Source organism: Anguilla rostrata, chromosome 5 (genome assembly GCF_018555375.3).
Source record: "Anguilla rostrata isolate EN2019 chromosome 5, ASM1855537v3, whole genome shotgun sequence".
Classification (NCBI taxonomy): domain Eukaryota; kingdom Metazoa; phylum Chordata; class Actinopteri; order Anguilliformes; family Anguillidae; genus Anguilla; species Anguilla rostrata.
The window spans coordinates 4,773,466-4,787,693 of NC_057937.1; the positions used below are offsets into that span (position 1 = coordinate 4,773,466).

Below are 14,228 nucleotides of genomic sequence, written 5' to 3' on the forward strand. Positions count from 1 at the left end.
TTTTACCCGGGAAAGTTCTAGAACAAGCACGCGGTACGAAACGGACAGGCCTTCCTTTCAGACCCGCAAAATCGTCCGCTTTAAGCGCAGTGAAAACACTCGAGCTTTAAACAGAAGTTCGCACGGACATTACCATAACCGTTAAATCTGCGGTCGGAAACGGTGGGACAATTACCGCAGTCATTAAACCCGTGGGTCACAGTCGGTGGGATTCTTCTTTCCCCTTGATTGTGCAATAATGTAAACATTTGGATGCTTCCTTACAAATAATTACTGAAATTCAAGATACACAAACAAACCTACATACACACCATAATATATATGATTGGCAGTAACACAGAGAGTCTGAGTTCTTAAGTTTTGCGAGAAGTGTGTGAGATCTCTGTGTGTGCAAGATCTAGCCAGCAAAACCCCACAATGTTGAGTGAGGTTTTCTCTTATCTTCCAGCTTCAGAAGTGCACAGTTATGTGGACATCCAGGGCCTCGCAATTTAAATAGTTTTACCCAGAGAATCACCCCAGATTACTGTGTGGGCCAACGTCTGCATTAAGCAGTTGCAGTCAGACAGGCCGACTCCGAGCGCTCCACGGACAATTACAGCGCGGTCTCCATTTTGTGGAAAACTTCAATAAAGGATAACCACTCAATTAATGTAGTATTAAATTTCAAGCTTTCGCGGAGAGCTTTTCCATGCCGTGTTGCACATATTACTGAAGCCCGCATCACCACAAGCAATTAAGTTCCATCTCAGTGTACATTTCTCCCCTTATTACAAAGTAGCTCCGCTGGGATCCGTCCCAAGACCTTCCCGCTGTTTGTTGTTGCAAACTTGAAGTCAGCGCGCAGGTCCTTGAACTCAGTAACCCACAAATGCAACAAAAACAAGATCTTTGCTTCGATCCCTTGGAAATGTGATATTGATAACGTTTTTTAGACTTTATTCATCTTTAGAGATCTGCTGCCATCTGGTGGCTGGCAGACATACTGTAAATGGACTGGCAAACATAACCATAGAGGTGTGTGCATTCCAGAACCAAGCAAGGCAGAATTCTGTGAAGAAGAGTGGTCTGGAATTACGGAACTACTCCCAGGCGACGAGGGAGTGTTTGCCGCATAGTGTACAGGAAATTTATCAGCGCATGCAGAACAAATGGTGACTGCGCATTTAAACTAGTGTTTCATTAAAATGGTCCCCACCCAATTCAGTGTGTCAAGACAACCAGGGAGAGTAGAACTCCAGCCCTGAGTGCAAACAGCCCTCTGCGTCCAATGTAAATAAAGACACTGAGGAACATGGGGTACTGAGGGACGAGGCCCACAGCGGCCGCCGTACGGCAGGAAGTGTGTTTATCTGAGGGAGAGGCAGACGCTGGAGGGCCGACGTTGGGGTGGGGGCCCCTCTCTCTGGCGCACGCAGTACTGCAGCACATACATGCCCAAACACTCGGCCACGCCCACGACGCCACGCTTGCGAATCACGTGATGCCAGCCGCCGCTGTTATCATCAGGATGCAGCGCGCAGGCAGCGTGAGGTCACTTCACCAGCAGCTCAACCAATCAACAGCCTGCTTTTACTTTACTGTGGGAGACCTGTGCACCGTGCAGGTGTAGCGTCCTGTGTGCAGGTGTGGGGTTCTGTGTGCATGTGTGGCGTATTGTGTACAGGTATGAGGGTGCTTTGTGCAGGTGTGGGGTACTGTGTGCAGGTGCTTTGTGCAGGTGTGGGGTACTGTGTGCAGGTGCTTTGTGCAGGTGTACATACTTGAAAAGCATAGTCTGCGACTGCAAAATATTTTTTCGTGAAAATATTTTTATTTCTTTTTTTGAGCACATATTAACAGGACTTTCCCATGAAAACGCTTTCCCTGACTCTGCAGCCGTGCGGATTGAGTGACAGCTGAAACCATTCCTCACTGTGGCTCATGCACAGAATAACCTCCCAGCAGCAGTCTGCTTAGTGCACTTTGGATGATGTAGTCATACTACTGCACTGAGTGCTGCACGGCCCTGTGACTGACAGGACCCCAGAACTACAACCCCGCCTCCTTTACTCAGTGACTGACACAGGACCCCAGAACTACAACCCCGCCTCCTTTGCTCAGTGACTGACACAGGACCCAGAACTACAACCCCGCCTCCTTTACTCAGTGACTGACACAGGACCCAGAACTACAACCCCGCCTCCTTTGCTCAGTGACTGACACAGGACCCAGAACTACAACTCCGCCTCCTTTACCCACTACTGCAGGCTGAGTATGCCAGTGAATATCAGAACTCCGGGAGGGGAATTTCCTTGCATATAAATGAGACCGCGAAACCTCCGATCCTCTCCTCCTGAAAAGAGTAGCACGCTTCACAAGCTGTGCACCTGAAAACAACAAGTAGGACCATACAAACCCCCCCCATCCCCACCCCCGCCCTCCCTCCCTTGAAAATACCAGGAACAAATAAATATGTCAGCATGGTGATGGAATCTTTAAAGTGTTTGAAAGAAATTAAAATCTAGTAATAACATGAAAGGTGAAAAAGGGGCTGGGTCTTTTTTTTTTTTTTGGCAGTGGGGGGGTTCAAGTCCTCTCAGGATGCCAGGATCCCCGGGCGCAGGAAGTCCGTGCCGTAGCGGCGCGTGATGGGGGCGTGGCCACGGGGCGGCTGGGCGTGGCACTTCTTCCCCTTGGCGTCCCTCTCCGAGCGGCCGGGCTGGGGGGCGGGGCCAGGCCCGTGGGGCGCCCGGGTGTGGGCGTGGCCCGGGGCGGGGGGCGGAGTCCCGTTGGGGCCCGGCGGGTGCGCTCGCAGGAGCCTCACGCTCTTTTTCGGGATGCGGAAGCTGCCCCAGTTCTTGCCGTGACCCCCCCCGGCGGCCGGGCTGGAGGGGGGCGCGGTGCCCGTGCTGGAGGCGGGCGAGGTGCCCGGGCTGGAGGGGGGCACAGGGCTGTTCGGGCCGCACCCCACCCTCCTCAGGGAGCCGTTGCACCTGGGCAGCCTCTCCAGGGACACGCAGGGGTTCAGGTTCCCCACCCCAGGGGCCAGCAGGGCCCCGACGACGGCCCTCTTATCTGGCAGCTTATTGGCCGGCGCCGCGGCCGTATTCGGCCGGGGTTTGGCCTTGGGCGGGGCCCTCTCCCTGAGACCGTCCCGCCTCTCCTCGCCCCGGGGGCCGCCCCTCCTCCTCAGGCACTCCGGCCCCGCCCTGGTCACAGGCCCCTCCCCCGCCTTAGGCCCCGCCTCCCTGTGAATGGCGGGTTTCGGCGGGGCCGGCGTCGTCTTCCTGCCCTCCGGTCTGTAGCTGGCGGGGGCTCTGGCGTCGGTGACGTCGGCGGCGGCGTGGGGGGGTTTCGGCGGCTCGGTCCGGGCCCCCCCCTTCCTCCACTCCCGCCTGTGTGAAGCCCGCTCCGCCTGCGGGCGTTTGGGCTTGGACACCAGGGAGGAGACCCAGCTGAAGAAGAGCGCGTCCTCCAGGCAGGCCGAAGAGGACACTCCTGAGAAGAGAGGAGAGGAGAAGAGAGGAAAGGGTGATGAGATTCTGCATCTCCAGCACACTCTTCACACGCTGCATAATGTCCAGATCAGTGGTAACCAGCCCTGTTCCTGGAGATCTACCATCCTGTAGGTTTTCATTTTAACCCCAATTTGGAACATCTGATTCTACGAATTAACAGCTCAACAAGATCTCTAGTTGTTGAATGAGGTGTGCTTTGTTAGGGCTAGAGTTAGGGCCCAACGACTCCAGACTGCGCCCCCTACAGGCCAGTGATGGCGAGGCGCTGCCGGACGCAGGTTTTGGTGCTCAGACTCACCGGACAGCCGTTTCTCCTCCAGGAGCCGGACGTGGTGGTGGAAGATCTGCTCGTGCACCCGGCACATGGACCGCTTGATCTTCTCCCGCCTCGTCACCATGTAGGTCAGGTTCCGCACCTGGGGGGAGAAAACAAAATGGCCGATCGCGTCAGGGAAGCTTCCACATAGACAAGTAAAACCGCGATGTGATTCATAACGTAGGAAAACACAAGGCGCCTCTTCTGTAGCTTAGGGGTGAAAGTACTATACTTCAGTTATATTCGGATGGCTGAGTTGAAAGCTGTGATTTACAGTACGGGACAGGTGAAGGGGAGACCAGCCACCAAACGAGCATGCTCAGAAACGGTGAAAATGCCGCCTTCCATGTTATTAATTCATTAAGGCCAGCCTTTAAAAAAAACCCACAAATGGAAATGAAATAATACAATCGTGATGCACAAGGGCGTTCCAACACAGACTCCGTTACCAGGGCTACCAAAGGGGTCACCGTGGAGACCAGAGGTGGGTTCAGTTCCATTTGTAGTTCAGTCATTTCACAGAGTGAACTGAAACTGAACTCATGAACTGAAACCGGAACTGACCCCAGTGCTGGAGGAGGCCGAATGCGTTTCATTTTGGGTATGGGGGGGGGGGCGTAGGGGGGCAGTCTTACCCTCTCCAGGTCCTGCCGGAGGTGTGTGAAAAGCTTGAGCCTGCGGAGCAGGACGTCCTGCTCGCGCTTGGCCAGGTCGTCCTCCTCGTCCTTCCGGGGGGTGAGCAGGGGCCGGTTGAAGTTGGCCCTCCTCTTCAGCTTCCAGTACTGGAACAGGAAGTCCACCGTCTCCTCGGGGAGCTGCAGCTGGCGCGACACCTCGCCCACGGGCACCAGCGTGAAGAACTCATCGTTCAGCTGCTGCAGCTTCAGCTTGCGCTGGCTGAGCTCTGGCGCCTCCTGCAGGCCGACGCCGGATACTGCGGGCGGGGGCGCGGGCGGGGCCAGGGAGCGCCGCGGCGAGCCGTCCTGGGCCGCCACGGCCCTGTCGCCACCCCGCGCCCTCCTCCTGCTCCCCTCCTCCTCCTCCTCCTCCTCCTCCTCCTGCTCCTCCTTCTGGCCAGGCTTTGCCCCGCCGTCCGCGCAGCGCGAGTGTTTGGGGCAGAAGGACTTGAACTTGACCTCGTCCGTCTCGGTGAGGACGGTGTTCATCTCCAGGCTGCGCTGGAGTGCGCAGGTGACGTGGAACGCCGTCCGGCAGTTCTTGGCCGAGCACTGCGGGGAGGCAGAGTTTGGGAACATGACGGGAATCGCACTCTCGGACCGTACCTGGATGCAGGCTCTAATTTAATGTTTGATTGTACTGTACCTGGATGCAGGCTCTAATTTAATGTTTGATTGTACTGTACCTGGATGCAGGCTCCAGTCTTCTCTTTACACAAGCAGCACTGCAGGGCCCAGCGATTGCTGGGGATGCGAGAAATGTTCATTATGGGTTCCATCTTCTCTGGGTTTCCAATGCTCACCTGTACCAGAGAGATCAGCCTTTAGAGCTCACCTACACCAGTCACATACAGATCAGCCTTTAGAGCTCACCTACACCAGTCACATACAGAGAGATCAGCCTTTAGAGCTCACCTACACCAGTCACATATAGATCAGCCTTTAGAGCTCACCTACACCAGTCACATACAGAGAGATCAGCCTTTAGAGCTCACCTACACCAGTCACATACAGAGAGATCAGCCTTTAGAGACACCTACACCAGTCACATATAGATCAGCCTTTAGAGCTCACCTACACCAGTCACATACAGAGAGATCAGCCTTTAGAGCTCACCTACACCAGTCACATACAGAGAGATCAGCCTTTAGAGACACCTACACCAGTCACATACCGTGTGATCAGCCTTTAGAGACACCTACACCAGTCACATACAGAGAGATCAGCCTTTAGAGCTCACCTACACCAGTCACATACAGATCAGCCTTTAGAGCTCACCTACACCAGTCACATACAGAGAGATCAGCCTTTAGAGCTCACCTACACCAGTCACATATAGATCAGCCTTTAGAGCTCACCTACACCAGTCACATACAGAGAGATCAGCCTTTAGAGCTCACCTACACCAGTCACATACAGAGAGATCAGCCTTAGAGACACCTACACCAGTCACATATAGATCAGCCTTAGAGCTCACCTACACCGTCACATACAGAGAGATCAGCCTTTAGAGCTCACCTACACCAGTCACATACAGAGAGATCAGCCTTTAGAGACACCTACACCAGTCACATACCGTGTGATCAGCCTTTAGAGACACCTACACCAGTCACATACAGAGAGATCAGCCTTTAGAGCTCACCTACACCAGTCACATACAGAGAGATCAGCCTTTAGACCTCACCTACACCAGTCACATACAGAGAGATCAGCCTTTAGAGCTCACCTACACCAGTCACATACAGAGAGATCAGCCTTTAGAGCTCACCTACACCAGTCACATACAGAGAGAGATCAGTGTGTGTGTGTGTGAGCGTGTGTGCATGGGTGTGTGTGTTTCAGTGAGTGTGTGTGTGAGCGTGTGAGCTTGTGTGCGTGGATGTGTGTGTGTGTGTGTTTCAGTGAGTGTGTGTGTGCATGGGTGTGTGTGTGTGTTTCAGTGAGTGTGTGTGAATGTGCGCGGCTGATTTGTTTAGCGTGTCTCACCTCCGGGATCCACAAGGCGCAGCTCACGTGTACCCACTTGGTGGCGCTGCGCGTCGGCTTCATGGCTCCGCCCTTCTTGGGGCAGAGCAGGCACTTGGGCAGCACGCCCAGGGCACAGATCCGGCACAGCCAGCTGCCTTCTGGAACTTTCATTATCCCGTAACATGCCTGTAAGTACACCGTAACACTTAATACCGCAACGTCAGTACACCGTAACTACCTGAAATAACACTGTAACGTTTAGCTCTGCGTCTTCAGTATACCGTAATACACTGTAACACTGACAAAACAATAAACCAAAATGACCAAACAACAAGCGGAGAGGCGTGGCAAATGTACAACATAACTGACCAATCAGGAGAGAGCGGGCGGGGCCAGCCGCCGTCCCCGCGGTTACCTGATGAACGCAGATGTCGCACTTGTCGCAGAAGACCATCTCGTTGCCGTCCTCGCCGTGGGGCGAGCGGCAGACGTCGCACACCACGTCCTCGTCGTACTCGATGCCCAGCCCCTCCTCCGTCTCCATGGCGTGGCTCATGTTGTCGTAGCAACGGCGCTCAAACTCCTCCATGACCCTCTCCATGGTGATCTCGTCCAGCGTCTTCATCCCTGCGGAACCCAGAACACGTGTCAGAGTGTAAGAGATGGGCCAGTTTACTCAGTTTTGCTGGTTCCTATTGGTACTCACGTATGAAATTACTTCATTTATCTATTAAAGCAGATGGCTATACAGTTAACTCCAGTAATTGGTTTCTTGGGCCTGCGCTGGTTTCTGATTTTAAGCTGGAAAAGCAAAACCAGCAGGCCCCTGTGGGTGGAGGGCCAGAGAGGTCAGGGGTGACCCCCCCCCGATGCTCACCCATCTCGCGGAACTCCTGATTGGCCAGCTCCAGCCAGGCCACGTCCCCCTCGCTCAGGTCATAGCGGCACGTGGCGTCCGCCAGCGTGCAGATGTCCACGTAGCCCAGGACCGGCGGCTCGCTGCCCGGCATGCGGATCAGCTTCTTGGGCTTGGTGAAGGTGACGGCCCGCCCCCTCTCCGCCACGGTCCTGTGGGCGCACGCGCGCGTCACCCGCCAATCCCGCGAGAAAATAACTCACCAGGAAATCACCAATGTGATCTTAGTGACAAAATGTCTGATACTACAATACAGCAAACTGAGTGTGTGTGTGTGTGTGTGTGTGTGTGTGTGAGAGCACGTTCTTTCTCCTCACAGTTATCAGTGTTTTTTTGCTGTTATATGATTACAATGCTGCTGAATGCAGATGCAGGAAGTGAAGGCAGGAAGTGAAAGGGCAGGAAGTGAGGCGCAGGAAGTGAGGACGCAGGCGTACCGGACGGCGGGCTGTGGGATGGACTGGGGGCTGACGGGCACCTGGACCCCCTTCTCCCACTCCTGCCTCCAGGGGTCCGCCAGCACGTAGTACTCCTCCGGGTTCAGCTGGCACGAGTCGTGCAGCTTCATGGCGGTGATGAGGTCAGTGCGGAACACCTGAAACGACAGGACACCGTTCCAACCGCCAATTCACACGCTCGCTGGTCTCTCTACGGTCACTGGTCTCTGTATTCTCACACACACTGGTCTCTATGCCATGCTTGCTGGTCTCTCTACACTTGCACATGGTGGTCTCTCTACACTCACCCTCGCTGATCTCTACACTCACACGCTCGCTGGTTTCTCTAGTTTGGCATTCAACCCCCCACCCGTCAATGCGTGCAACTGTTTTAAAAAGCAATTCCGTGTTTCGAAGCTCTGGATTGGACCAGAGGGTAGGCAGTCAAAGGGAGGGGTCAGACTCCAAGCCCCGCCCCCCTGCAGTGTGACTCACCTCTGACGGCTTCCTCCCCTCCGAGCGGCTCCAGGCGTTCCCTCTGAGGGGGGACTTTGAGCGCAGGGACCAGGCCGTACCGTTGCCTGAGGAGAAGAACCGCCGTTAGCGACGCGGGCACTCCGCCTTCAAACATCAGCTCCCGCATTTTAAAGAGCTGCTGATGCAGACACAGACACTGTACTGCCGTAAGTTTCAATTTCGCTATCGCTGGGCCTGCCCTCACTGAGGTATTACAGTGTGGTCTACAACTGTGCTACGCTGTGAGAGAACGGCAGTTCAGAGCAGTGGCTCACGGGACTGGATTTGTGTGCTCGCTACGTTCCGCTCCCAGGTGGGGGTACTGAAACGATACCTGTTCACACGCCGAACACCGTGTAAATCGCTCTGAGTGAGGGTGTCTGCGCGGTAAATATGTCTCGCTGTGAAACGCGGACTTGACTAAGACGGCGAGAGAGAGAGAGGGATCGCGGAGAGTAAGGGACGAGCGTATCGCTTACTTCCATCGTCGGAGTCCTCGCTGCTGGGGTGGCGGCTCCTCTTCATAACGCCCGACCTGCGCCGCGAGGCCGCGGAGATCCGGTGCCTTGTGTGCGCTGTGGAGAGAGTCGACCGATCAAAACCCATCCACACCAACTGCCACACTGGCCTCATCCTAGTCGCTTCGCTTTCAAGAGGTCAAGAAAAAAATTATTACGATACTGCAGAGACCACTGATCTTTGTACTTGTGTTAGCGTTGCGAGTTGCTCTGGATAAGGTCCCCTAAATGCCAGTCAAGTAATGATTACACATTTTACTTGATAACGTTCCTCGCTGACATAATCAATATGCCAGTTGTACAGCTGTTTCACTGACTAGCGCAAAATCAACATTTACAATGCATTTACTGTCTAAAAGGATTTTTAGGATGATCACAACAATGTAAACTGAAAAAATGTTTTTTAAAAAAATTTAAAAAAGATGGTGATTCCGGTTACCCAATTGGTAAGGCTGACATTGATTTTCCCAACCAGGCATTTTGTAGTTGACAGAAAAACCGTTCATACATACACAGGAAAGATTGGTGGAGTATGCAAATCAGCGCTCAGAAAAGCGGTTCATCGGAGCGGTATCCGCATGACTGACGTTGGTCCAATCCCAGCGCTTCTCTGGAGAGGTACAAAACAAACAAGGCTTGTAAGAAGGATGCTATCAACACAAAGCAAGCTTGGTAGCTTGTACTCTCAGCAATATGTTAGCAAACCAGCAACACAGGGCCCGTGAATGTACAGTGCATGCATTGTAGAGAAATCTGAAATGTTTAAATACTAAAACTTCGACTGGATGCGGTGCCTAATTTCATGTGTGCTTCTTGTTTCGAATGCCGTGTTGTTAAATACACAGAAAATATGTTTTCTGTGGATATATGACAGGTGTACCACTGTTGAGCCTGATGAGTTTTAGTTCTGCTGTCATACGTTGTACGGAAACTATCACGTGCACTTAAAAAAACACATTACATGAACAAAACTTCAATATACACATTTGCTACCTTTTAGTGGTTCTAGCTATACATACATTTAAACTTTCACAAAAAAAGGTTTCAGTAACTTTAACGGCGTTAACGTCATTACGCCTTAACGGTAGCCTATCATATCCGTGCTACTAACAGTACGCAGTCCCACACGAAAACACTCCCTCGTGAAACATTCACTGTAGTAATTATTTAGTACGATTAAACTCCCCTAACTGTCATTCGTTACACCGCTAAGCCAATAAGCTTGCTCGCCAGGTAACCCACGCGGCACAGTGTTTACTAGAAGATGCTAGCTATCTAGCCATAAGCTTGAGAATTCGGGATCCCCAGAAGCACACACGAGAGGGGTAACAATGTGGTGACAAGTGTAACGGCGCCAAGTTATTGTATGAAAACTATTTTTTTAAAACACGTAGCTAAATGGCAATTCCATTTTCAAATAATTTGTTTTACGCCGTCAAATTGAACAATGAGGTTTAATATTTGCATGGTGTTGCAACAAATTTATTAACTTGTTCCGACAGTTTAAAAGATGGGCTGCAGTCTGCTGATAAAGTTAGCTACTGAGCTGGCTAACTTCTGCTAAATGACGTTAGCAAACTACTGTAGACAGCTACCGTCATCTGTAAAAAAAAATATATATATATATGAATCTATATCAAGCTTATTTAACGCTACCAAGCCGGTGCATCTGCGTTAAAGATACAACATTTCATGAAATATACATACAATTAAAATTTAAATGTTCGAACAGCAAGTGTAAAAGACCCCCGAACTTAATCTTTTGGCGCCATTTTAATGACGTAGTTACTAAATTTCCACCAGACAGCGACCTTGGTATTGAATAAACCCCAATTTCTACGATAGCTAAGCCCATCCTATAATAGTCATTCGCCGATGAAGAATGAAAGAAACGCTTTATTTAAAAAGAAAGTGCCTTCCCACAAACACAGAAAAGAGAAATGCGGCAGTACCTACACAGCAAAGGCTGGCCGTGGCGCCGGTGTTTGTACGTAGCTAAGATATGGTGCTAGCAGCGAGTGTGAGTTCATGCATCGGCAGATTGAGGCGCTCCTCCCGTGCACAAACAGTGTGGACGTCACGTAACCGCTCCGTTCTGGAGGAAGCGGCGCTGGGACCGCCACGGCCACGTGACGCAGCTCTTTCGTTTGAACTTCGGCTGGCGGGCGGTGAGTTGCACGGTTTCCTTCTGAGCTTTTTGTACAGTACATTGACTTGTGCTCGTACACTTTCCGCGTCGTCCTATGTGTCGTGTTGTTTATTTCCGGTATGGTGCACTGTTTTTATTTTTAATAGCTTATTGAGTTTTTCAGTTTGTGAATGTGCGACGGCAGATTGCTTGAGAGCAAACACTAGCAAGGGCACGTGCTTAGAAGCAAACAGCAAAGGGGTCATTGTGTATAATGAGGGTATTAAAGTATTTAAATATTTAGTTTGACGAATCTTGTCCGTTACCTGACTCCATACATCTTCTGTAAGAATTTCAGAACATTTACTGACTGTTCACAGCACCCTTTTCTTTGTCATTTAGGTTATTTTATTTGGTCAATGATGGTATTTCGTTTAGTTCGTCATGCTCTGTATTGGTCTGGAGTGGAAAGCTTAACATACAATTTCCTTTAATTCACCAGTATTTAATTATATTCAATTAGGACTATTTTAATCCTTCTTAAGTGTTTTAGTAATAGGCCAATCCAAAGTCGCCCAAATAAAGACCACAATATTCACTCGGCCACACATTGTGCATAATATTTATTTTATTTTATTTTATTTTATTTTTTGCATTCAACTCATTTTGCGTTTGCCTTGACAGTATGTTTTTTAAAAAATGAACATTACATGGTTATGTTTACTATCTTGTTTTTATGTATTTTTGTTTAAAAAATTGTGCAGCATAAATACGATGGGCTTTTAATACAAAAGGATGAGTACATAGTGTTGGGATCAGAGACTGTAAAAAATAGATTGGGATATACATACTGGTATTATTATTTTAGTAGTAGTACTCTCAGGCACCATCAGGGGGAGACAAAAGGCTCCGTGAACTTACAGTAAATGTTATTGTCAAGGGCCTGGGAAAATTATAATATAATTTTGTCTCAAGCCTGGGAATTTCTCCCAGAAGTCTTGGGCGATGGAGTTACTGATGACCACTTGCTTTCCAATTAATTAAGAAATTAATTAAGAAATAGGAAAAAAATATTTAGGATTTAATCCATATTCCATATTTATAAGTGATGTACAAGATATTTACACATTTGACTAGGTCTAGATAAGTTTGTCTGCTAAGTGTCTGAAGTGTAAACAGCTGCATCACATCTTCTTTTCCTGTTATACGAGACATGGATCCGATACTGTTTTGGAGTGTAATTTTCTAAACAGGATCATTAAATCCCATTTTATGACACCTAAAATATAGTGCGTCATTGATTGATGTGAACCGTAATGTTTGAATGTTTAAGCGTGACTTATCCATCGTATGTTCTGCAGCTGTTCTCTGTACCACAGTTTGCTTTGTCTTTTGTGGGAATGACACACCATTGACACCAAAAAATAAAAATTCTGCAAAACGGACAGTTTAATTTAATCCGAGATAGGGCTGGTGCTGCCACTCTGTCAGGCTGGTGGAGGGGTCTATAACTTTGACTGGCACGAGCAAATACGAGCATGTTAAAGAAAAAATTTGAAGAAAGCCGCTGTGTATTACAGTGGTATCTCTTGCAAACGTAAAATCCGGCATAGTCCAAAGAGCAACTGTAGGCCTAAGAGAACGAGCAGTGCTTTTTTTCTTCTGCTATTGACCAGCATGAACCAATTGGCAAGAGCCATGAACTTGATTGCTGTGCAAATTTAGGAATGTTATTAATATGCATAGATTCATCCGCTGTCTCGACTCCATGCATCTGGCCCAGATCAGGTCTACTGCAGGGTTAAAACCATGAAAGGGTTAATATGCTGTCCACTCACAGCCTGCTAACCCTTCTGTGAGTACTAGTGATTTACATTGGGAGAAACCCTGCAATTCAGGTTGTTGTGGGGAGCTCATTCTACCAGCAGGGGGTGCCAGATATCTAGTTTTTAGATTTCCACCTTACGCTGACCTTACATCAAACTAATTCCAATCCAGACAACTGAAGTCTGACACACTCACACATTTAACAATCATGGGTTTTTAGTATTAGTGTGCAGGGTCTAACGTCCTTGGGTCTTACTGCTCATCTGGCAGTTTTACATTTTTTATATCCCTGGCTTTTTTGAATATCCAGCTGTCTTTTGGTTTTTGAGCAATTAGGCTTGGTATTCTTGGGCCTATTTTCTGAGAAACAAACTGTGGTTTGTCATTTTCTTTCATTCAGTTCTTTTGTGACGTTGTAGGATTCCTTGTTTAAGGTAAACCTTCTTCTGTTTATTAGACGTTGAATACTTGTATATTAATGCATTTCTTAATTTTTATCTGGTTGCGAGTTTTAGATTTAGATACATGTCGATCCAACAGGTTGCTCTGCCTATCAACAAATTTGGCAAATTAATTAATATCTTTGATAATAATTACCAAAATAAATCAAATATTTTATATGTTGGATAAGTGAGAAGTTAGTGTTGACGCACATGTTCAGTATTCAGAGTGCTGAACATTAAACAAGGATGTTAGTCGGTAAAACTGCTAGATTCAGAAATGGTCAATTTAAACAAATTCTCACTTCCCCAACAGGGGTCAGGTTGAATTATGAATTTACATATGATTCATAAATTAAACAAAGACCAGCAAGGTCATATTGAGTTCAGGCCTTATGAATTTAGTACCATCTGAAAACATTCTCCACTGCATAGCAACTGCTTAAAGTTAAAATGCACCAAACACTTAAAATGTGTGCGACTCAAATGATCAAAATGCATCCAGACGCCAAAAGAAAATACCACTCCGAACTGCTCCAAATGGGGGAAAAGAATTCCTTTTAATTCCTATTACTCAACTAAATATAAAACCAACAAATGAGGTCATAACCAAATTGTTTATTATGCAGAAACACGGTCGGTCCTGTCTCTCACACACACACGCACGCACACGCACTCGTACACACACACACACACACACACTCGCACGCGCTCTTAAATACATGAAGGTGGAATTCAGCATAGCTCACTTTTGTTGCACATGCTTTAATAAAATGATACATATATTTACACCGTCTGCTTTTCCCATGTTTCTGCTACCCACCATGTGACACGTTTCTCTGAAACCCCCTCCCCTCCCCCCCCCACACTTAAGAACTTCTACAGAAAAACAAAACTCTATAAGAAACCAATACAAAGCATGGGGCATTTGGCCAATACAACACAGTAGTATATGGTTTTTCATCAACTACATAAATATGGCAGT

At 48.9% G+C, this 14,228-nt stretch overlaps 2 protein-coding genes across 6 annotated transcripts in view; one reads left to right on the forward strand and one right to left on the reverse strand.

The window, feature by feature from the left end:
• Positions 1–1,791: 1,791 nt before the first annotated feature.
• jade1 (jade family PHD finger 1) lies at positions 1,792–10,945 on the reverse strand. Of its 5 annotated transcripts, XR_010329909.1 has the most exons (13): positions 10,805–10,945; positions 9,361–9,458; positions 8,810–8,905; positions 8,310–8,395; positions 7,815–7,972; positions 7,339–7,529; positions 6,877–7,088; positions 6,480–6,647; positions 5,180–5,296; positions 4,452–5,045; positions 3,799–3,916; positions 2,245–3,480; positions 1,792–2,106 (listed from the first exon to the last, which is right to left on the reverse strand). XR_010329909.1 is itself a non-coding variant. In XM_064334701.1 (12 exons), the coding sequence occupies exons 3-12, from the start codon at positions 8,853–8,855 to the stop codon at positions 2,579–2,581; spliced, it is 2,592 nt and encodes an 863-aa protein (XP_064190771.1). In that variant the 5' UTR covers positions 8,856–8,905; positions 9,361–9,458; positions 10,805–10,945; the 3' UTR covers positions 1,792–2,578. The 5 variants fall into 5 exon arrangements, 4 of the variants coding, with proteins under 4 accessions (XP_064190771.1, XP_064190772.1, XP_064190773.1 ...); XM_064334701.1 differs by having other exon boundaries at positions 1,792–3,480; XM_064334702.1 differs by having other exon boundaries at positions 1,792–3,480; positions 10,801–10,939.
• plk4 (polo-like kinase 4 (Drosophila)) overlaps positions 10,875–14,228 on the forward strand; it is a 32,883-nt gene continuing 29,529 nt past the window's right edge. The window contains exon 1 of the mRNA XM_064334700.1: positions 10,875–11,016. The gene's annotated coding sequence lies outside the window, so the exon portion shown is untranslated. The remainder of the gene's footprint in view (positions 11,017–14,228) is intronic.